Source organism: Epinephelus moara, chromosome 11, assembly GCF_006386435.1.
Source record: "Epinephelus moara isolate mb chromosome 11, YSFRI_EMoa_1.0, whole genome shotgun sequence".
Taxonomy (NCBI): domain Eukaryota; kingdom Metazoa; phylum Chordata; class Actinopteri; order Perciformes; family Serranidae; genus Epinephelus; species Epinephelus moara.
Window position 1 is genome coordinate 32,621,465 of NC_065516.1, and position 23,700 is coordinate 32,645,164.

Sequence of the window (23,700 nt, forward strand, 5' to 3'; positions counted from 1 at the left end):
CATACAGTGTTACATAAAGTAGAACTGACACTGCAGCAATCTAATAGGCAGGCTGAGCACTGGCTCAATTTGAATACAGTTCTCTCTGCATGTAAACCATCCAAGACTCAAAATGGCCACTAAATGTCTGATTTAATTAATTTTTCAATGGTTTTAAGCCAAGCCATTAAATGAGAAGTTCAGCACACTCAACCTGACCTACACCCAGCGTGTCAGATGCAGTCCAAGCAAATCTCCTCAGTTTCAGGGATAAATGTCAAACTCCAGCAAAGATGATGCAGAATTTGCTGATGACGCTGCTGTCTGCTGGATTGGGGATTCCACTCTGCAGACTAACGCCAGGAAAATGAAACAGCTTTCTGTGGGTGAAGCGAGAAAAACATATCGTCTTCATAGCACAGGCGGTCAGCTCTGGAAACCGCCCCCCTGTTGCCCCAAGTCTTCCCCCTCAAGTGCTGTCCTCAAAGACAGCTCTGCAATATCTGCTCTTAAATGTATCTTGACATGTGCACTTTCAACAGTCCTCATGGCGATGTTTTTGGGTTTCACACAGATGGCTACAAAAAGCCCACAAGATACTCCAGGAGGGAGAGCACAGCTGAGAGGGGCTCTCTGCTGAGCTGAAGGGGGATGGGGGTGTGTCTGCACATGTGTTTGCAAGTAGCGTTTGAGGCTGCTCACACTTAACAGGCCAGCCATTAAGGATTATTGACAGGGGGACAAAATTTTCCAAATTGTGCACCTCATCTCCACCCAATCCAGCAGCGCCACCACTGACCCTTAGCTCTGAAACCAACACGGACGATTTCAAATAATCATAGGAGTCTCTAACGCAAAAAACACACCAGGTGGTGGTATTGAAAAACAACTCGTATGACTTGGGGTAGATTGACAACACGGCTTACAACTTCACATACTGCAACAATGAGACAGCCCCATAGAGCAGTTCACCGAACATTCTTATACTCCCTCTCAGATAAACATCTACCTAACTTTCCATGTGTGTGTATGTGTGTGTGTGTGTGTATGTGAAGGTGTGATTTCCTGCTGTTTTTTTAATACTCTCACTTTTTTTTATCTTACTCGGCATTGTTCCACACTTTGTTCTGCCAACGACATCTATTTCCCCATCACAATGTTTCCCCATCACAATGTTTCTCCATCACAATGTTTCCCCATCACAATGTTTCCCCATCACAGTGTTTCTCCATCACAATGTTTGCCAGGTCACTCTGCTTTAAGACTTCTCCCCAGAGTGAGACCATTCAGGGTTGCTCAGTTTTAGTAAACATGGTTTGCTTCTAATTTGATCTTAAGGGGCAAGTATTTCTTGGCCTTTTCGCCACCACAGCGGCGAAGTGCATCCTGTAGCGAGCTGTCCTGCAGTGGCTTTGAAAAGCTGCAGTGGCTTCTCTGATGATTCAATGGATAAGTGCGGCCAGACTAAAAGTTGGGCATAGTTTGACTTTAAGTGGCGAATTGCAGCAAGGTAATAGTCACAGCCAACCAGTAAACGCCCTTTAGAGTCCTGTAACTCCTGACCTACGTTACAAAGAATTTCTACCTGTCTGAAACACATGAACACGTCTCCCAGCTACAGAAAAATGTAATCATTGCAGCGAGCCACACCTCACTGCAGCTTAGTGTGTTTTTGGCGTGATAACCAATTCCAAATCCAGCATCACAGACCCATCCAGGTCATGCTCTGTTTTACATACATATTCTCAATATGACACAAAGAACAAAAGGTCAAGTCAGTTATTTTAAAACGCAGAGAAAAAAATATTTCAGATGAAACCAGTTATATTTCTACTTTTAACTTAAAACAGAACAAGAAGAGAAAAAATGATTATGATTAAAGAAAGCTAAATCAAACTTTGACTGGAGAAATTCAGATCAAACCATGAGTGAACAAAAGAATGTACTCTTCATGTATCACCATTTCCAAATTCAGTGTATATCATGTGTTAATTCATGCAATTCCGTGACTGTTTAGGGACCCCAGTATGCCGAAATATTCAGATACACTATTTTGAGTGGCAGTGTCACTTATTTCCCTCACCTACTCAGATTTTGAAGCGTTATTTAACCCCTTCTCAACAAGATAGCATGATATGATTATTACCAACAGATGCCTTAGCTTGTCTAGTTTCATGTGATACCAGTATCTGCACTCTAGCTTTGAAACTGAGCTCTATACAGTGGGTTTATTTGCTAGTCTACCCATGTTCAGCTTCGCCTGTCATAGTTGGTGAGCTCGAGTTTATAACTGTATTAATGATATCTGAGATGTGCTAGATAATGTATGATATCTAGCCCTTAAAATGCCTGATATCAAAGAATAGAGGGCAGAAAAGCAAACAATGACCTTTTTCCTGCATCTAATGTGTTCACTTCTACATTCACAATATTTAAATGTAAATTCAACAGCCGTCCCCAGAGGGCCGCCGTACAGTAGGCGATCCTTTGATCAGGAAACAACAAAGCACAGCGCCTGAAGCAATAGAAGGTTTTGGCACCACAAAGCCAGAATGAGAGGAAATGCTCTGGAAATATTCACACCTGACAAAACTAAACCATAAAAATCATAAAACTACTCAATGATTGACGACAGATGGGGACGGAGATAAAAATGGAAATGGTTCCTAGCAGTGGGGAATAAAATGTTTTAGTTGATGCCCACAGTATAAAACTCATCACCACTGGTCGCAGTCACATTTTTCATCATATCCTGATGATTGTGATTCCTTAATGTATGCGTGTAGTATAAGTACAAGTTGCCTGACATACAATATGACAGTATTATCAACTTGTTACACTCCCTTTCCATCTCAGCCTGACATTGGATCCACTCTTAAGGTGGACTTATACTTGTGTGTCAGCTCTGTGCAGAGCCTACACCGTTGTGAGCATTTATATTTGTGCAGTGGTGTGTCTGTGTCACTCTGCAGTTACACCTCCAAAACACTAGTTGGCAACGGAGGTTTCTGTGAAGTGCTGTAAAGTTTAGTTGATTCAAAACACACATTAAACACACATTAAACACACATTAAACATGGCTTAATAGAGACAGTTTCAAACACAAGTACACAAATCAGCTTCACTATAACTCGCAGCATTCACAGACAAACACTTGTCTTTATCTGGACACATTTTCCCCACAAATACAACATGCTAACGTTATTAGCACAAGCCTATGGCATTTTACATTGCATAAATTAGCCTAGCAGCTATTAGAGATTTCCTCTGCTCATATGAAGCCAGTTTAAATCACACACAAGACTTAAAATGCTATTTTTGTTGAGGCTTTATTGTCTTCACAATTTATTATTTCTTATCTGTGAAATTAAAGTTTTAGGATTTAGGAGTTTTAGGAGTGGGGCAGTAAAACAAACTACAATGTCAAGCGATATTGACAAGAGATGTCAATTTAGAGCAACCTTGATAGCAGCATCTGTCTTCAACAACTTGACAATGGCATAAGTCCTTCCCCATGGCGCTGATTGGCTAATTAAGTCACCCCTGCAGTGCCCATTGGTTGTCTTTATTTTAACCAAGGAACAGCTGTGTCATGTCACAATTCAAGTCAAACTCAGTGACGTGGGCGGACTCAAAGTTCTGGACCCAGGCGAACTTAAGCCAGAATGTGTTGAACTAAAAATATGATAAACAGATTGGGGGTAAACACAGCTGATGGTGGGGGGGGGGGGGGTCCTGCCTGCAGTTCAGAGGCAGCTCACAGAAGCTCTGGAGGGTTCCCACAGCTGCTAACACTGATCAGCCCCTCAGGTATTTAGTTTACTGAGGATGCATGACGACCATAAGAGACTAAGCTTTAAGCCAACGAACCAACTCTCTTCCCCAAAGACGAGATGATCAACTGAGCGGTAAAGTCTGGTGCTTATTCGTCAGACAATTTATATAATTGCTAAGAAAAGCAACGTATTCTCGTATCTCTGTGAACAAAATACAAGCATAAGAGTGATTTAATGCAAGCAGGGACTGGCATACAGAAATACATAAATACTTGAATATAAATCCTTTGAAGGAGCCAGAATTCCGAAGAGCTGGCTCTGATATGAAACAGCTGGCTCAATTACAGAGAGGATGTACACTGTAATATCTCCTGCTCATTTTTAATAAATCAAGCAAATGTTATCTTGCCAAACTTCATCTATAAGAACAACTCCGGAGGAAATACAGAGAAAATGAGGGATTATGGGATCCTCATGTTCCAGATGCTGTCAGGATGGTTTAATCATAGGTTTATAAATGTCTACCATTGGGCCGCAGTAGGTGAAGAAGAGATGGATAGTATAATAAAAGTGGAGTAAAGGGAGACTAAAAGCATGAAGGAGAAAGGGCGGCGGAGAGTCAAAGAGGATAGAAGGGGAGGGGAGTCTAAAGGGATGAAATACCAGCCATTCAAGCAGGAGTAGAAAGGAAGATGAGACAGGAGGCAGGATGAATGGTAATAGGTGACAGGATGAATGAAAAGTAACTCAGCTGCTCGCTGTGTGGAATAAGAGGAAGAAGTGGAAAGGTGGAGCGAGGATTGCTGGACCGAGAACAGAGCCACGCAGTGAAGAAAACCAGAAATTAGAAAAGAGGAGAGATTTAGCAGGTCAAGGGGAGGGCAGGAAGAAACAGGAACAAGATGAAATGGAGTAAAGACTAATGCAAGCTAAATGGAGTGAATTGAGAAGAAGACACAGAGGTGAGAGGAGGTGAAGGAAGGATCGTGAGCACACGGGTGCCAACCGGGAATACAGGACTCGGTATAATCATCAACTCATTTATGGTTTTACCTTGTCTTTTATAGCTTCTGGCGTGTTTATCTTTCTTGTTTTATGAGTTCGATTCTTGTTTTTACTTGATTGTTTCACTCTGTCCCCTCTCTGGAGATTGTGTTGGAGCTCTGTCAGTCGGCTGTAGTTGTCACAGCCTCTCAGGGAAACATAAGTCAACTCTACATGCATACAGATGTGTCTGTTAGTCTGCTGCACTGGTGCTCAGTTTTTGCTCCAAGCTTACAGCAGTTGTTTAGAAATGTGGTCACACAGAATAGATGCATTTTGAAGAACTCTGACATCTTTTACAAGTGGAGAACATATGTGAACAGGCATTTGCACAAATAATTTCTGACTTCTTGATGCATTTTTAGTGATTATGGTCTCACAGAGTGACTGTCAGCAAGCAGCTGGACAGAGGCTGTGTACCCAAGTAGTGGATTTGAAAGCGCTGATCTGCAGCGTGATAGGACTTTGCAGGTATTTACATCCACATAGCTTCTTTGCATATGATTTCACACATCTATGCACTGTCCAGATGCGCAGGCAACTAGAGGCAAAAACTACCAAAACCAACACAAATACAAAAGATTAGCACTGTTAACGGATGTTCCAATCCAACAAATGGCGACTTTCACCTGGGAGAGTAGTGTTTGTGTCCCGAAGGATTGAAAGGCCAAACACTGTTCTTTTTTCGAAACCTAATGATATGCGTTTGTTGTTGAAGGAAAAAATAAACATCAATTTGCAGTCAATTTGTGATGTTGCACTGACATAGTGCATTTACTTTGAAAGATACTGTATGGAGACGGTAAAAAACATAGAGTTTCACCCTGGGAGAGCGGTGTTCATGTCCCGTAAGATTATAAAGCCAAACCCTGTTCTTTTTTCCTGAGCCTAATCATGTGTGTTAGTTGTTGAAGGAGAAAACACGGCCACCAAACAGTTTTCTCATGGCCATACAGAGCCAGTCATCTAAACTTAATCCAGCTGAAAATGAGTTTCACTGCTGAGGACCAGACTGAAGGCAAAAAGCAACAAAACAAGCAGGAAGTGAGGTGAATCACCAGCATACAAAGAGCGTGTGCTGTGGGCCACAGACATCAGACAGTCATTGACTACAAAGGATTTGCTGCCACGTGTGAAATATTGCTGATTTGTTTTGAAATGTATTGTCGATTCCATTCCCATTCTGTCCCCTGTAACTGAGAGGTTGCATTACGGGGCTATAATACCTATATTGTTAATTTCATGTGGGTGTAACACAGATTTAATTTTGAAGTCAGTAATTAAACCTCACGCTCACTATGTGATTTAAATCCAAGGTGTTGGAGTACAAAAATAATGTGACGAGAATGTGTAACTCTCCTGCTACCTTTGTAAAGCTTATAGTGCACAAAGCGGCATCATTGCTACTTTCAGATGGAAACAGTTGTCATTTTCACGGCTAGCACCCACGCTGTGTAAGTAGCAAATGGACTTGCGCCCACTTTTGCGCCCATGGGTGTGTCGTTTTTAAAATGAGGTGTGGTAGCAGAAAGCAATTACGCCATTGACCAACATAAGACCTGGTCTAAACTTAGAATGATGTTGTATTTCTCTCTATTTAAAGGCCACATGATTCAGATAGTAAGATGTGCCTACATAGGCGAGTTCACAAGGTGCTCACACTCTGCTTGTTACACACACAAGGACCCATAGATGGGTGGCGGATATGTGAAATATACATCATTAATGAGGAAAACAATTACATTCTGTAAAATGTGAACATAGCAGAGCATCACTGGAGACCTGCTGTCTGACTCCCCATTAGGAGAGACGCTGTGCACATTTACATGAGGTTAAAAGTTTAGTTCTGTTTCCTCTGTCAAGTTTATAACTACAGTTTTTAGTTCTGCTGCACAATATTCGCTGCAGAGACATCGCTGCTCTTACTGCATTACTCTCAGCTGAAAACACATCAATCGCGAGTTTGACGAATCCACCATATAACTAGTCTGAGTGGGCGGAAGTTCTCTCCAGAGATCAGCCTCTCATTGGGCGGAACGAGCCACCCGCTTAAGTCCCGCCCTACCACCTCCGGTTGTGTAGCAGTTTTCACCACTTCCTTTACTAACTTTTGCAGTGTTTGATCTTGTGGGGATGTAGCCATTTTTCTGCCATGGTTCGCGTCCTGTAGGTGATATTTTTGTGGGCGTGTTACACCAAAACCTGTTTCCCCCCGGCAATATTTTTGCAAGCGCACCGTTGCTGTGGCACCGCCCAGAACGATTGTGAGTGGTTGAAAGAAGTACAAGCAGCCGGGGTGTTTTTTTCTCCAATCTCAAAGTGAGAGTCGGCCCAGCCAGACCTTTCTTTTCTTGAGAAAGGTCTGGTGAGCGAGACTACCATATAACTAGCAGCGCACCAGGTGCAGACACACCTGGCTGAGTCATATTACACCCAAAACACACCTATGATTAATTAAGGGACTAAATACAACCTTTTTGCCCCTTGCCCAACATGTCGTAGTATCCTTGAGCAAGATGCTGAACCCCAATTTGCTCCCAGTGGCTTTTCCATAGGTGTAGTTGTCACCATGCGCTTTAAACCAATGGTTCCCGAATGGTAGGTTGCGGTCCAAAAGTGGTTTGTGGGTCCATTCTGAATACACTGCAAGTGACTCGCAAACATGTCAAGTTTTTAAAAAACCAACACATTCTCACTCTGACCTCGTCACATATTGACGTTTTGGTCGTGGACATTCCACGTCAACATAGGACATGCAAGGTACCCTGGGTGCGTTGGTTGTTGACCTTCTGGGACACTGTGTCAGATTCTCTTCCTTTAAGATAAACTTCCATTTTCACAGGAAATTTAACGTTTGCATGCAGTCTCTTTTAAAATGCTGCTTTAGACCATGCAATAAAGGTCAGTGGTTCCCAACTGGTTGAACCACAAGGTCCAGATTCTTCTTACTCATTAGTTCAAGGTCCATACTGTTTAATACATACAATTAGCTAGTTTAAGTGTCTGTCCATTGTTCACTCACTCTACAGCAGGAAATGGCACTTCAAAATAAAAGCTCTGTGCCAGAAATTTGCTGTACTTAAAAATAAGATGTGTTTTTTACAGACAGTCGCTTGTGGTCCATTTACAATGGACTCGGGACCCACCAGTTGGAAAGTTGCTATAGATCATTTAACCAGGGCCCTGTGTCTGTGTTGTGTTGGACTGCATTATATTCTAAAGCTGTTTCCTGGTGTCTACATCCACCCTGAGTGAGCACAGCTCGCAGTGAAAGTCAGTCAGAACTCTGGATTGATCACTTGTGTTCTGGTGCTCGGTGTTTTCCTACCCTCGCTTTCAGCACAGCAGCCGAGCCTCTGCAGTTCACTGTGTGATTCTATTAAGCAGAGACACAAGGCAGGCCGTGCTAATGCGTCGGTATACTGATTCATTCCTGCTCTCGTCCAGGGCCAGTGCAGTGCAGACGATGGAATACATTAGTGCAAGTAAAGCTACTTAGAACTGCTCCATAATACCCGAGATTTCATTCCTGGTGTGTGTTTGTGCTTTAATGTGTTTGTGTGCGAGGCGGAAGACAGAAGAAAAAGATCTTTGTGTTTGTATATACAGTATGTGTTCTGAATACCGTTATGTGCCGTACCTCACCACTTGGCACTTTTGAGTCAAAGCCTCATCGTGTTGGAGCCAGAGAAATAAAGGACATGACTAGACTCATGGCCGCTAAGTGTGTGTGTACACATGCATGCATTACTGTGCAGTTGCATATCTAGAATGACTGTGTGTATGTGTGTGTGGGGAACACGCTGCGTGGGAGGGTAACCTCAAGAGGGTCAGTGCCTTCACAACCGTTCTTGTCATCTTCAGAGGACACTGGCTCCATCGCTGTAATTGCAAAATGCTGTTGTTATAGCCACTGAGTAAGCACAGCACTCATGTCATGGAAGTCAATGTATATTTCATGGAGCTGCTATATGCACTCTGTGTGCAAACGTGTGTGCGCACAGTTCATTTTCCATCGCACTACCTCTTTAACAGTCTCATGTCCCGTCTCTTCCTCCCTATTCTGTCATACTTTTATCCGCCTTCCTACTTTCTGTCCTCCCTCTTTATTTGCCTCATCACTTGCCTTCCCACCATCTCTGTCTCCAATTATCAGTGTCTGACTGCCTCTCTGTCCCCGTCTCTCTACGCAGGTGCTGTCTCTGGGTGCAGATGTGTTGCCAGAGTACAAGCTGCAGGCTCCTCGCATCCACAAGTGGACAGTGTTGCACTACAGCCCGTTCAAGGCGGTGTGGGACTGGCTCATCCTGCTGCTGGTCATTTACACCGCCATCCTGACGCCCTACTCAGCCGCATTCCTCCTCAGCGACCAGGTGTGGTCTCATCTGGGGGTAGAATCAGTAATGAGACAGCTGTCAACTCAAGTTAGTTTTATTTATACTGCCCAATCACCAGTCACAAAAGTGCTTCAAAGGGCTTTTCATCTGTACAACATACAATCCTTGGGCTGCAGTCACACCAAATCCAGCGCTGTGGGGAAAAGTTGAAATAGATTCAACTTTTGAGGAAACACAATCCAGCCAAATGCTGCCTTGATACAACATGACCGTCAATCAGACCAGAAAGACACAGGCAATCCACAAGAACAAGTAAAACAGTCTAATTCCACAATTAAATATTATGCCACAATAGGCTAGTGCTAATCAAAGAAAATTCACAGAACAAACTTAACGAAGACAAATAATAATTTGCTGAGATGAGGATATTGGCTTTCTCTACACCCTCCACTCCCCCACAAATGGGCCATATAAATTACTGGTACCCTCATTACACATGTGGCCTACGCCGTTGTGAGAATTTATACTTGTGCGGTGGTGTGTCTGTGTCACTCTGCAGTTACACCTCCAAAACACTAGTCAGCGGCGGGTTTCTGTGAAGTGCTGTAATTGATTCAAAACACACCCAAAACGCACTTTAAAAACACATTAAACACACATTAAACACACATTAAACATGGCTTAATAGAGACAGTTTCAAGCACAAGTACACAAATCAATTTCACTATAACTCGCAGCATTCACAGACAAACACTTGTCTTTATCTGGACACATTTTCCCCACAAATACAACATGCTAACGTTATTAGCACAAGTCTATGGCATTTTACATTGTACAAATTAGCCTAGCAGCTAGCAGACTTTTCCTCTACTCATATGAAGCCAGGGACAACAGCAACATTTAACAAAGGCTCCATTACAACTCACAAGGTTCACTGACAAAACAACTGTCTTATACTAAACACGTTTCCCAGACAAATATAACATGCTAACGTTATTAGCACAAGCCTATGGCATTTTACATTGTATAAATTAGCCTAGCAGTTAGCAGAGATTTCCTCTGCTCATATGAAGCCAGGATAAATCACACACAAGACTTAAAATGCTATTTTTGTGGAGGTTTTGTTGTCTTCACAATTTATTGTTTCTTAACTGTGAAATTAAAGTAAATAAAAGCTTTGTTTCCACTGAGGGAAATGGTTTCAGCTTACAGACATAGACAAGAGGTAGTTAGGTACAGGGTCCATTTCAATGCATTAGAGGTCGCCAAAGCTTCAGGGGGTTGGGGAGGGGATGTCTTGATTTTAAGGGGTGTAAGACGGACAATCATATAAAAAGTTCCTAAAAATATAATTTACAAAATATGCCATTTCATCAGGGGTCATCAGTCTACGCAATGAAAGCAAAGGGGTCCTTGAGGAAAAAGGCTGAGAGCCCCAGTAAGTGACACCACCACACAACCCTGTGACTAACTGTCACGGCGCCAAATTTCGTGTGACTGCAGCCTCAGACTCTGAATGTATTTTTCTTTTTCTTTTTTTTTTTTGGGTAAATCAGCTAAAAGTTATGTGCAATTTTTAGCAACTACTGTCAAACAATTCTATTTTTCTAAATAAAGTTTACCTTAACTTAACAGTCCATTGTGAAGGATTTGGGGGCATCTATTGGGAGACATTAAATATTATATTCATAACTATGTTTTCTTAGTTTATAATCACCTAAAACTAAGAATCTTTGTGTCGCCATTAGCTTAGAATGAGCTATTTATATCTACATACGGAGCAGGTCCTCTTTCACAGAGTCCACCATTTTGTTCTACAGTAGCCCAGAACGGACAAACCAAACACTCTAGATAGGGCCATTTGTGTTTTCGTGTCGGCCACCTTAGGTCTCCTACAGGCTTGGCAGTTTAGGTTCTGCATCCTCACCGCTAGGTGCTGCTAAATCCTTCACGCTGGACCTTTAAGTTTTAGTTATACTGGCTAATCTTGCTAACCTGGTCAACACTTCCCTTTGAGTGACACAATGTCGGCTATGAAATAATGATAAATGAAGTTAATGTACATAGAGGATTTTCATGGCACTGAAAATTCAGTCTCAGTGACCGTAGATAGTGTTTCTTAGAGACACTGTATCTCTTGTAAAATATGAAGTCTATTATAGCTTTTGTTTACTCCTGATTTGTGTTTTGAATCCCCGTAGCTTCTCCTCAAATTTGGCTCCCGCTGAAAGCCCCGTTTTTTGTGTCACGTCTTCATGTTTTGTCTGCAAATGTATGCAAATTATCTTGAAACCCTTAATGCTAATCCATTTGAAGGAGGTAATCACACAGAACTGTTCTATTTTTAGAGCATTAGATTATAATTCTCCTCTCCTCTCCTCTCCTCTCCTCTCCTCTCCTCTCCTCTGTATTCTCTCTTGTCCTCTCTCCTCTCAGGAAGACGCAGCCATGCAGGGTTGTGGTTACTGCTCTCCTCTTAACGTGGTGGACCTCATAGTTGATATCATGTTCATTATTGACATCCTCATCAACTTCAGGTCTGACTTTAAACACATACAGTTCAATAGTAGTCACAGGTGTCACTTAGACTGGGGTCACTGGGGACACTGGGGTCACTGGGGAACATGCATGTGTCAATCATTAAGTTTTTGATTCTCCCTCTGTGAACATGAGAACAGATATGAACTTTGAAAGTTCAGGGGTTTATATTAAAAAAAGGGGTTTCCTCCCCCAGCAAAAGAGGACTGAAGAGTAAATTGTGCCTCCACATGTGTTGACTCAGCAGAGATAACATGAACATGAAATTTGGCACAAACATCCATTCAGTCTCACCTCGGACCAATGTCGATGGTCAAAGTTCAAAGCTTAAGTTCAACATTGAACACAATATATCAAGAACACCTTGAGGAAACTTCTTCAAATTTGGCACGAATATCTATTTGGTCTTAAGTATGGACACAGGTCAAGGGTCAAGGTCACTTTGACCTTGTCCGTTGCTTTCTCGTGAAAGCGACATCTCAAGAACAGCTTAAGGGAATTGATTTAAATTTGGCACAAACATCTACTTGGACCTAAGGATGAAGTGATTAGAATTCTTATGTCCGTCTCATTTCGTGAACAGGATATCTCCAAAAGACCTTGAGGGAATTCCCTCTATTTTGGCACAAATGTCCACTTGGAGTCAAAAATAAACATTAGAATGTGATGATCAAAGGTCAGTGTGACCTGGTCTGTTGCATTCTCCTTGAACACGACATCTCACAAACATCTTGAGGGACTTTCTTCAAATTTGGCACAAACATCTACTTGGACTCAAGGATGAACAGATTAGAATTTAGTGGTCAAAGGTCACGTGTAGCCTTGTGTTCATCTCATTTAGTGAATGCAATATCTCCAGAAGATCTTGAACGAATTTCCCCTATTTTGGCACAAATGTCCTCTTGGAGTCAAGAGTGAACATTTGAATGTTATGATCGAAGGTCAAAGGTCACTGTGACCTGGTCTGTTGCATTCTTCTTGAACAGGACATCTCAAGAACACTTTGAGGGATTTTCTTCAAATTTGGCACAAACATCGACTGGGACTTTAGTATGAATTGATTAGACTAAGGTGGTCAAAGTTCCATGTGACCTTATGTCCATCTCATTTCGTGAACATGATATGTCCAAAGAGGGAATTTCCTCTATTTTGGCACAAATGTCCACTTGGAGTCAAGAATGAATACTAGAATGTGATGATTGAAGGTCAAGGGTCAGTGTAACTTGGTTCGTTGCATTCTCTAGAACGCAATATCTCAAGAACACCCTGAGGGAACTTCTCAAATTTGGCAAAAATACCTCTTTAGTCTTAACGATGAACTGATTATAACTTTGGTGGCCACAGGTCAAAGGTCAAGGTCACTGTGACCTTGTCTGTTGCTTTCTCATGAACGTGACATCTCAAGAACAGCTTAAGGGAATTAATTAAAATTTGGCACAAACATCTACTTGGACTGAAGGATGAATTGATTAGAATTCAGTGGTCAAAGGTCAGTGTGACCTTATGCCCACCTCATTTCGTGAACACGATATCTCCAAAAGACCTTGAGGGAATTTCCTCTATTTTGGCACAAACGTCCACTTGGAGTCAAGAATGAACACTAGAATGTGATGATTGAAGGACAAGGGTCACTGTGACTTGGTTCATTGCATTCTCTAGAATGCAACATCTCAAGAACACCTTGAGGGAGTTTCTTCAAATTTGGCACAAACATCAACTTGGACTTAAGGATGAACTGACTGGAATTTGGTCTGTCTCATTTCGTGAATGCGATATCTCAAGAAGACGTTGAGGGAATTTCCTCTATTTTGGCACAAAAGTCCCCTTAGAGACAAGACTTAACTGATTAGAGTTTTGTGGTCAAAAGTCAAAGATCAAGGTCACTGTGACCTCTCATAACATGCTTTTTGACCGTAACTTAGAAATTCATACGCTAATTAGGACAAAATTTAACACAAATGTCTAAAAAGATCAAATGAGGAAGTTTTGACATTTTATATCCATAAGGTCAAAGGTCACCTTCACTGTGACATCATTATGTTCTGCAAAAACACTTGTCTGGTCGTTACTTTTGTCAGTGAATTTTATCAATGTTCATTCTTCCTCTCAGGACAACATATGTGAACACTAACGACGAGGTGGTGAGCCATCCAGTGCGTATTGCCGTCCACTACTTCAAAGGCTGGTTCCTCATCGACATGGTGGCTGCTATTCCCTTTGACCTGCTCATCTACCGTAACGGGGAGGAGGTATGTCATGATGGAGGGAGGGAGCGAAGGTTGGTTATTTATACAGAAGGTGTGAGGGGAGGACGAGACAAATGGTGGAGAGATGGAGGGATAAATGGAACAAGGGAGAAAAGCTGTAGCTGCATTGACATTGTGTCTCTGCCAGTGTCTGTATGTAGTGGAATAAAGACAGGAACAGAAAGGTACAAAGAGGGAAGAGGAGGAGGGAGACAGGGAGGTGGAAGACGGGGAATAAGAGGAAGAAAGAGAGAGGCAGAGGTGGTTTAGTTTTCCGTTTCATAATTTAATTGTCTCCATGGGGAAGTTGATTTGCAGTCAGCTGTGGTGGAGCGTCAAAATAAACGTGTCAACCCTACATCAAGCGATGCAGTGTTCAAAATGCAATTAATCAAGTATTTTAATGAGAGGAAATTATATCCATGATTCTGATGACTGTTAAAGGACAGATTTGTAAAAAATTAACAAACATTTCCTGCTTCTCTAGTGACAGAATTTAGTTTTTCTTTGCTTAACATTAAAAATCTAATTATAAACTGTCTCCTGCATGTCTCAAGAACCGTTCATCCGATCTACTTCCCACTTGGCGGGTGTATTGCTGGGAAACCACAGACTTGCGGTGGTGCAAATTTGGACATGATACATATTCAGTATTAATAAAGTTTGAATAAACATGCAAACGGTGCTCTGTGGCTCTGTGCAGCAGCGTGGGCGGGGCCTCAGGGCTCTGTGGAGAGTCGAGCATGTTCACTGTGTACTTCACAGTGGTGTTTCTGGCCGCGAGTAGCCGCAATCTTCGGTCTGTTTTTCTTTACTATACTAACTTATAACACTACTATTGTTACCACTGCCAAAATACCTACCAGTGTTGGGCAGTAGTGTCAGTACAAGTAGCGGTCAGTTTCTCAGTAGCATGGTGGTAACATCACTACTCTCTGAGTCAAATAGCTTTTCACTTGCGAATTTGATTAATTGACCGTAAAAGTTACAAGCTCTTTTTCCCAGGAAAAGCTCTATAGTGCAGCGGACTTTTTTCTGCAGAGGTCTGGATCAAAGTGAGGATAATAAAACTGAGGATGAGTAATGTGACTGACGCCAGCGCCACATCGAAGCATTTCCGTATGACGTTACATACTAATCCTTCCGTTTATTCTGCCTGCTGCTTAGCTATTGGCTTTTCTTGGCAAGACCCGCCCTACTCTGCCTCTGATTGGCTACACTGCACTTCTTGATGCGTCTCTTATGAGTCTTGCCCAACGACTGTACATATTTCGTGGATTTGCAGTGGACACTGGTAGTGATGGCCAAATGAAGCCTCATGAAGCATTTGCTTTATTGTTTCTTTATTTCATGAGCCCAGTAGATGGCGCTTTGTGTTCAACAAAAGGTTGAAAGCACACTGAATTGCTATTCTTTGAGCCTCTCTCTTCAAACCATGAGCGCCATCTAGTGGGCTCAGAAAATAAAGAAAATGCTTCATGAGGCTTCATTTGGCCGTCACTAGACACTGGAGAGATAGATATAGCTTTGCAAGTAGCAAGCTACTTTTGCCATTTTCGTGTAGCTTAGCTTGCTATTTTTCTCTGGAGATAGCTTCACTGTATACTGGAAGCTAGAGAGGTGCCAGTTTGCCTCCATAGCATGGCCGATCTGCCATTAAGCAAGGTACAGAACCTCAAATTGATTGCTGCGCCTGTCCATAGGCAGCCCCCTCGCTCTGACATCTCTCCATTTCATACATATAGGTCCAGCTTGTGCATGTGTGTGTATTTCAGGCCTGAAAAACACACAGTGCAGAGCAGATTTGTCAGAACAGAGAGCAGAGTTAGCGTGTGCAGAGCAGATTTGTCAGAACAGAGAGCAGAGTTAGCGTTGGCTTAGTGAAGGTTTTTTTTTAAAGGAATCATAGTAGTAGATGGTGAAGAAAATGGAGGCGGGCAAAGTCGCAGTGGCTCTTGGCTCTCTGTGACAAACAATTAAAGGATGTAAACTACAGTTACAATTCTGACACGTCTGCTTGGCACCCATTTTGGTGCACAAGACTCCTCATGTATGGCTGGATCTCTCTAATGTGTACTCTAACGCTAACACTAGCCATCATTGTGCAAAGCAGAAAGCGAAACCTACCGCATGCAGTGAATGTGGGTGGCACAAAGGCAGATCCAGAATTTCTCAATGAGGGAGAAAGAACAGATCTGCTTCAGATCCCTTTCCTGATTTCTTTTGTCACTCTTATGTGGCAAAACCATGTAAAACAAATTATTAGTGTTGGTCTGGGACTTTATGAAACCTCTAGAGCCACAGACGACATCATACAACTGTCTTTGCAGACTTAGTAGTACTCTGCAATACTTAAACTGCGTTTCATGTGTAAAATCATTCGGTCAGTCCTTTTAATCAGTGATGAAAATCATCTCTAATGGAGGCAAATATGCAGGAACACACAGTGATGGACACTGTGTGGTTCAGTCTCGTACAATGGGTACTGAAGTTGAATGGTTTTCTGAATGATAGAAAGTAAAGCGATGGAGGTGTTGACTGGAGAATGTGAGGAAGTGGGAGGTGGGTGTCTGGAGGAAGAGGTGGGAGAGAGGAGAGGGAGAGGAAGGAGGAAGCAAGCTGCATCGTAGGTTGCTGGAGCCCTCTGAGGATACTTCCCACATAATAAGGATGAAAACCGCTGAGGCCAACGCTGACGGCTCCACACAGCATCTCAGCACAGAGTAATTCCATTGACAGAGTAAGAATGGCTTTAAATAGATCTATAAGTAACGGGAAGCATGTAAGTAATAAAACTAATTGTTATTTATAGTGATTAAGCCACACGCTGTGCCAGAAATGATGAGCGTGGAAACTCCCCAGCATTGAAATACTGCCCGGGGAAAAGCTTTGCCAAGCCTCACTTCACAGAGGCTGTCCGGACGAGGCTGCAGAGCCAAGAAAGAGGAGATTTTCCTCACCAGACAACTATTATTTACTGTGAGGACACAAACACACACATACACACACACGCGCGCACAGAGCAGGACTAGGCTCGGTGCCAGCACAGTGATCGTCCTGTTATTTATTTCTTGTATGGACATGGAGGGGGCCAGCTGAATACAAGTAGAAAGGAGAGGGAGTAGACAGCCCACAGTAATGAAAGGGAGTCAGGATTTACCACCTCCACAGCAGTGAATCACATCGGGACAAGGCCACGGCTGTCCCACCTGTGTGTGTAAATGTGTGTGTGTGACAGGATGATAGCAGGTGGGAAAGCTGTGAGGAGACGTCGGAGGTAGGGGAGTTTGTTTCCTGCCATGCTGTACATTACTTTGCCTCATCACCGATACCTGTGCTCTGTCTCTCACACTCAGACCACCACTCTGATTGGCCTGCTGAAAACCGCCCGTCTCCTGCGATTGGTGCGTGTAGCCAGGAAGCTGGACCGCTACTCGGAGTACGGCGCGGCTGTACTCTTCCTCCTCATGTGCACCTTTGCCCTCATCGCTCACTGGCTGGCCTGCATCTGGTACAATGATGTCTGATGAATTTACAGAGGATTAATGTGGGAATAATCATGTCTCAGTCTGCACACATCAGAGCTGGTGTTATATGAGTGTTAGCAGTGTTGTAGTATCCTCTGAGAACTGAACTTTTGTTTGGTATACATTTTTAATTTCATTTAGCTATTTGGGATCAGTAGGAGCTGATAAGTATAAAAAACTAAACATTGTCCAACTGTCCTCAAACGAGATGATAATAAAGTCCCAGTGTCCTCAAATGTGTACTACATAATCAACAGCGTCTTAACTTGTTACTGTCGCTAAAATTGGTCAAATTTGTTGCCATATTAATCTACAAACATTATTAAACATTAATAAACAAGTTTTAACCATAACATGTGATCAGGTTTTGGACCTTGTCCACTTTTGTGTCTGGATCGGCTGCAGACTGACTTGGCAGAGATGGCTGCCATCTTGTTTTTACACGGATTAGTGTATTGTGCTCTTACTACCACTAGATGGCACTAAAGAGTGTCCACGAATGAGGACAACAGGTCTGAGTTAAGTAGAATGAAGTCTGTGATGTCCTCATGTGAGGACACAGGGTCTCAGGAGGATAATGAAATTCTCAGCTTAAATACAATACTTGAAAAATATGGAGTTGATGAGATTTTACAGTGTGTTGTCACAATAGTGTCTAATAGTCTACTTTATTTTTAGGGTTGTCCCAGTCGTGTTTTTGCCCCCGATCCCAATCCGAGTCCAATACTTTTATTAGATAATACAGCAGCACACTAGCCTGGAAATCCAGACCCAAATCTAGAAAGATTTAGGGTCTGGCCATGAGTAATGAAAATGGCCCAACTCGAGGGGCGGCACCAAGCATGCATTTGAAAATATCACTGCACGCAATTGGATAACACTACGACCAATCAGAACAATACTTAGCGCTTAGCTACCAGCGGAGCTAACTGGTAGATTAGACTCTTGCCGTATCCGGTCAGCAAAACAGCAAAAGCGTCCTTCTTGCAAAGTAAAGACTCGAGTGCCGTCTTCTGTTCCTCTTTTAGAGAAAAAGCCAAGTCTAACTCGTTCATTGTAGCGGCCAAAGCCGTTTCAAACAACTGGTGTTCATCCGTAGCCATCTTGCAATGTTTACTGACTGATTCCGGACTTCGTCGTCGCAGCGCTGTCGTCATCTGTTTAGCTCGCCTCTGGCCCGCCTATATCAGATACACCGATGTGATTGGTGCAGCTCAGCTCCAACGGCATGGGTAATGAACATCATTACTGATTGCCAGACCGACTCGTTGAGCAAATTCAAATTGTGCTCTCGCGAGAACTCTGGATTTCCAGGGTAGTAGCACAGTGCAAACTTGATAATTGAATAGGGTTATATATAATACGGTTGTAGCTCGACGAGGCTATTTAATTGGACTGCTGTCCTTTTCCCAGTATATAGGCATGGGAGGGGAATCTACATTTACATTTACTGACTTAAGTATGTCCAACTCCGCTACAACAGGTGGAGATATGCTCCCTTTCAGCTTGTAAGCATTTGACCTTTTTCCGGTTGACCTATTAAGTCACAGACCAAACAATCCAGCGTCGTCCAGCTGTTCCAACACTTTTTTTGATTGGTCACCATTCCTTGTTTTCCTCCTATCCATGTATTTTAAAATATTTAACTCAGCTGACACAACATGAACTGTGTCTCCTCGTCTGTCCAAAAGCGCACGGCTCTGGATGTGGATTTCACGATGTTGTTACCGGCTTCTTCTTCTGTCACACATTTAATGCTTAAACTTCTGGGTCAAAGCCCGGGGTGGAAACTGTAGAGCATGCTCAGTGTGTCTAGGTCAGTTTGGGTCCGACTGACTGTATACATAGAGGAGTAGTTCGACTTCCAATCCCATTATCTAGGTGTGTTCGTGAGACTTTGAGGACTTCAAATTCATATGATTTCAGCCGGACTAACATGTTTACATGTATTTTAAGTTCGGGTCACATCATAGAACTCGATACTGCAGAAGATGAGCATTTGAACTCTTTCAAAATTCAGCAATCAATATTAATCAAGGAAGTTAGATTTTAACAACACTATCAGGAGTTTTAAAATCAATTTAGTGTGATTATCTTTCTACCAACTGTAGAGGGCTAATTATTGCTAATATCTGTAACTATTTACATTCAATCGTGTTCTAACTGCTTGTTATTTTTCACAGGTACGCCATTGGTAGTGTGGAGAGGAATGGTTCAATCGGCTGGCTCCACACGCTGGGGGACCAACTGGGAAAGCACTACAACAGCTCTGTCCTAGGTACTGAGAGGAAAAATAATGTCGTACTGTTTCGAGATATCGTGGTCATAATGTCATCATAATCATCTGTCATTCTGTTAGGCAAAGGATTTTTTCGAAATACATGTGTGCATTGTCACTCCAGGTTCAGGACCCTCCATCAAAGACAAGTACGTCACAGCTCTGTACTTCACCTTCAGCAGCTTGACCAGTGTGGGATTCGGAAACGTGTCCCCAAACACCAACTCTGAGAAGATCTTCTCCATCTGTGTCATGCTCATAGGATGTAAGTAATAATGTTATGGTAAAAGTAGCTGCGCCTTGAACTTCAGACCTGGGTGGAAGAAAGTGTCTTAATAAAAATGTCACAGGATGTACTTAGTAAAATTGCTTAGCACATTGATGATTTACCTACCCTGGAAATCCAGAGTTCTCGCAAGAGCACAATTTGAATTTGCTCAGCGAGTCACTCTGTAATGATGTTCATTATCTATTAGGGATGGGCAGCACAAGCAAAAACACTATTCGAAAATCGTGGCAACTATTCGACAATTTTTTGAATAATTGCCTCCCCCCGGAGCCACGCACACAGAGATCCATTCATCTTTAAAGGCCCGAACATACTCGGGTGGAACATACGCGGAACGGACTCCGCGGAGGTCCGCGCGGATTCAAAGCGGACGTCCGCAAGCCCTGTGTGCACATAGCTCAGATTTTACGACCGCGCGGACTCCGCTCCGCGCACCGGCGACTGCTCAGACATTTTTTCAGGAAACTACAACACGGAAGTGCGCTCGACTATGAAAGCCCGAATGACTGCGGACATTCCTCACGGAGTTGTAGTCTCTGCATGTTTCTCCTGTTTGTAGAAGAGCATCAAACTAGCTGGTAGCCCATCTCACACCGCTGTAGCAATCCTATACTGCCCTCGTGCGGTTAGGAGCTGAATTGCATGTCAAATAAAGGGGGGAAATAAGACGGCGAATAGTAATAGTTGCATTAAAAAATCGATTTTTCAAAAATAAAACGACTATTCGAAATTCGAAAATCGCGACCCATCCCTATTATCTATGCCCATGAAACCGAGCTGCACCAATCACATCGGTGTATCTGATATAGGCGGGCCAGAGGCGAGCTAAACAGATGACGACAGCGCTGCGACGACGAAGTCCGGAATCAGTCAGTAAACATTGCAAGATGGCTACGGATGAACACCAGTTGTTTGAAACGGCTTTGGCCGCTACAATGAACGAGTTAGACTTGGCTTTTTCTCTAAAAGAGGAACAGAAGACGGCGCTCGAGTCTTTCCTTTGCAAGAAGGACGTTTTTGCTGTTTTGCCGACCGGATACGGCAAGAGTCTAATCTACCAGTTAGCTCCGCTGGTAGCTAAGCGTATACGTCACCCCGTGTATTGTTCTGATTGGTCGTAGTGTTATCCAATTGCGTGCAGTGATATTTTCAAATGCATGCTTGGTGCCGCCCCTCGAGTTGGGCCATTTTCATTACTCATGGCCAGACCCTAAATCTGTCTAGACTTGGGTCTGGATTTCCAGGCTATGATTTACCAGACACACTGAAATAAGCCAATGGAGTCACACCATATCCTGTTTGGTGGTCCTGGATTTTGTTTACGAGGTAGATGAATTTCACTCCGATCATTATGCAGTGCTCAACATGATTGGTGGGAAAATAACCTGCTGTAAAATCCTCCTCTAACATGTCTTCAGACTCCAGGCAGTACAGCAGGGGTTACTTCTCACCAGATAGCGTCAGTTCGAGAGTCTGGAAGTTTTAAATCACCAAGATGTTGCTTTTTTCTCCTCTCATATACTATTCTTCCTATAATTACAGCGGCTGGACAAGGCCATAGATCATACTTTTCATTCTGAGAGCATATCCCTTAATGATTTATTAATAAACTTCTTCAGCTGAGATTGTAATATCCCATCTCATGCTTATCAACTCGGCTTCCTCTCCACAGAGTAATTACCTCTGCGGCCTGGCGGAGCCCTGGACCTCATTGATCAGGCAAACCATAGGATGAGAAACTGAATGGGATATTTAAAAGTAGTGCTCAGTCTATAAAGGGGCTAGAAACTTGTTACGGTTCCATGCAGGTGCTCATTATATTGTGTTGTGCCTGTAAAAATAAGATTGGAAAAAGCATGTGGCGTACTGTAGTAGCAGGTTTCCACAAAGACTTGGAGGCACTCACTAAACAAGGGTGGCTTTTGTGGGGTTTTGGCTGTGTTCCCTCTCCAGACAGTTTGCTATTTGCTTGGCCAGAGAGTGACCTGAGGCTTTTAAAATCCACATTACTGAAGGTTCTGTTGCTCTTAAATGGTTGTGTATTATGGGCAATGTATTCAAATTCAGAGTCAGAGGTCACATGTGCAAAACTATACGTACTCACACAGACAGCAGTTTCAGTGGGTGATGTAGACGGTGATGGGAGCTGACAGAGGATGAGACGTTTGCAGGATCCAACTTGACAACAGGACAAAACATAGAGGCTCGCGAAGGATACGACAGAAAACACTCTGTCCTCTACAGACAAAAGCCTTTAGATCAATCAAGCTCCGGCTGTATCTGTTCTCCAGAGGACGGAGTTATTCTTAAAGGGACAGTTCGCCCCCAGAATCAAAACTACATATTTTTCCTCTTACCTCTAGTGCTATTTATTAATTTAGATTGTTTTGGTGTGGGTTGTTGAGTTCTGTAGAGATGTCTGCCTTCTCTAGATTATAAACGAACTATACAGCACTCGGCTTGCGACAGCAATGTCTCTTTCCAAGAAAAATGATCCAGGTACTCAAAATAATCCACAGACCTAGTGAGCAGTTTCACGTTGGAACTATCTGTTGATCATCTGTGATTCGACACATAGTTTGAGCATGCAGAGTACGCTGTAAGTATACAACATTCGGAGCATTAATATAGCAACAAACAACTATTTCTCATGTAAAGATAAAAAGGAGTAATGGCGTCCTGAGCAAGTCACACTTCCTCTGTACTGGTGGTAATCACTACGGATGCAAATTAATTTATCGGCTGATATTGGATTCAAAATTTGGATCGGCCAATATGCTTTTTTTTATTTTGCTCAATGATTGAATATAACATACATTTGAAAGTATTGTATCCCATTTCTCTATTTGCTGGTGGGCCGTCACTGTGAGAGTATGCATGCATAATATGATGTTAGTTCCACTACAAAAGAGGCTTAAAATTAGATGGGGAAGAAAGAGTATCGATATCAGTACTGGTTATCGGTCAAATGACTTGTTATATATTGGCATATCGGATATCGGCAAAAAATCCATTATCATGCATCCCTAGTAATCACAGCTTCTCTGTACTTTTTTTGTGGTTGTGCATGTGAGTCCCTGCAGTGTTCATGCCATTAGCATTGTTACCTGCTAGCCACCACCTCAGCCGCCTGCATGTTAATAACTGTGTGCAAGCAATCCGTGCTCAGAGTCTGGATCATAGATATGTTCAGAATGTCACATACAGCTCCTTTAAGTCACTTATAGGCAGTGTTGGGCCGTACAGTAAGAACATTACTTTTTCCAGTAATGAGTAGTGTAACTGAATACTAATAAACTTTCAGTAATAATGATACACTAGTCCATACCCACTGAGTGCACAGTTGCCCACGTACAGTTTCACATGGTGTGTGTTTGGGATACAGGTCATAGGAAATCTCAGATTAAATAGTCAACTGAACCCATTAAGAAGAGCAATGTATTCAGACAGAGTGTTTGTGAATTTGATAGTACGATTGCTTTATTGAAAGTACAGTAGTACCATTGCCAATAGTGGGATAGTTAGTGGGCTAAAACTGTACATTAGTAGTTGAGGTAGCTCGTTGAAAGACAGATAGTTAAAGTGTTTATATGTTGTATTGACTTAAAAGTGGGGCGCACTGGTAGTTCACATGGGAAACATAGATTGACCACGTCAGTGAGTAGAAAAACATGGGACAGACAGAA

At 42.6% G+C, this 23,700-nt stretch overlaps 1 protein-coding gene across 1 annotated transcript in view; it reads left to right on the forward strand.

The window, feature by feature from the left end:
• kcnh2b (potassium voltage-gated channel, subfamily H (eag-related), member 2b) overlaps positions 1-23,700 on the forward strand; it is a 378,008-nt gene that overhangs the window by 336,073 nt on the left and 18,235 nt on the right. Inside the window, exons 7-12 of the mRNA XM_050057165.1 lie at positions 8,993-9,172; positions 11,573-11,673; positions 13,785-13,923; positions 17,277-17,431; positions 19,631-19,725; positions 19,850-19,990. Of these exons, the coding sequence (XP_049913122.1) occupies positions 8,993-9,172; positions 11,573-11,673; positions 13,785-13,923; positions 17,277-17,431; positions 19,631-19,725; positions 19,850-19,990 (811 nt within the window). The remainder of the gene's footprint in view (positions 1-8,992; positions 9,173-11,572; positions 11,674-13,784; positions 13,924-17,276; positions 17,432-19,630; positions 19,726-19,849; positions 19,991-23,700) is intronic.